The 961-nt window shown below is 31.4% G+C and overlaps 1 protein-coding gene across 1 annotated transcript in view; it reads left to right on the forward strand.

Moving 5' to 3' along the window:
* The window catches only part of LOC107479346 (proteasome subunit beta type-2-B), a gene marked incomplete in the record, with an annotated part of 2,171 nt that extends 1,792 nt beyond the window's left edge, over window positions 1–379 (forward strand). The window contains 1 exon segment of the mRNA XM_016099490.3: window positions 1–379. Within this exon segment, the coding sequence (XP_015954976.1) occupies window positions 1–213 (213 nt within the window).
* Between the last annotated feature and the right edge of the window lie 582 nt (window positions 380–961).

A 961-nucleotide genomic window follows, 5' to 3' on the forward strand; every position in this document is an offset into this window, starting at 1 on the left:
TCGTACTTTTCGTTGTCAATGATGGACAGACACTACCACAGTGGAATGTCAGTGGAAGAAGCAATTGATCTGGTAGATAAATGCATTATGGAAATCAGGTCGAGGTTGGTTGTGGCACCACCAAACTTTGTTATCAAAATTGTTGACAAGGATGGAGCTAGACAGTATGCATGGCGTGAATCAGTGAAGGATGCTCCAGTTCCCTCAGCTTGAGTTACTATTATTTCGTTCTCTTTGTTGGACCTATTCCCATTTACTCTAGTTTATTTTCTCTATACTCTTCTTCTTGTCGTTTTATCTGAACCTGAATGTTCATTTAGATAATTTTCAAACTCTTGGCCTCTGAATTCTTAAAGGGGACAAATTGTCTTTTGAATTAGCCTTGCTCCCCGTTAAATTGAATTTAGATTGATATATATGATCGGCATCTCTTTTCAGAGGAATTTTATGAGCGAATTTAGATCCACTGAAGGAAGGAGATTAGTAAAAGGAAGGAGATTAGTAAAGTGATAAAATAAATAACTAATTATCAGTGGATGAGCAATTAATTGTCAATTTTCTCGCTTTAGAAGAATTTGATCCTTCGATAATATAAACAAATCCAGTGTATAAACGATTTTAGAAGAATTTGATCCTCCGGTAGCATAAACGATTCGAGGCTATAAGGGATGAGAAACTTATAGCTTCAATAATTTTTTTTTACAATATAATTAGGTATTTATTAAATTATTTCATTTTCAGTTTCTTTTTTATACAAAAATTTCAAATATATAATTACAACAAACACGTATAGATTTAAAGTTCTTTTTCTCCCTATTGTTCAAAATAATCCATTCCAATTAAAATTGCAACCTTTTAAAAATAAAAGAGTAAATTGACAATTAGGTTCCTGAAGATTTTGATTTCGGACTAATTAGTTTTGAAGAAAAAAATTTATCAATTTGGTCTTTTATGATAACAA

Source organism: Arachis duranensis, chromosome 3, assembly GCF_000817695.3.
Source record: "Arachis duranensis cultivar V14167 chromosome 3, aradu.V14167.gnm2.J7QH, whole genome shotgun sequence".
Taxonomy (NCBI): Eukaryota; Viridiplantae; Streptophyta; class Magnoliopsida; order Fabales; family Fabaceae; genus Arachis; species Arachis duranensis.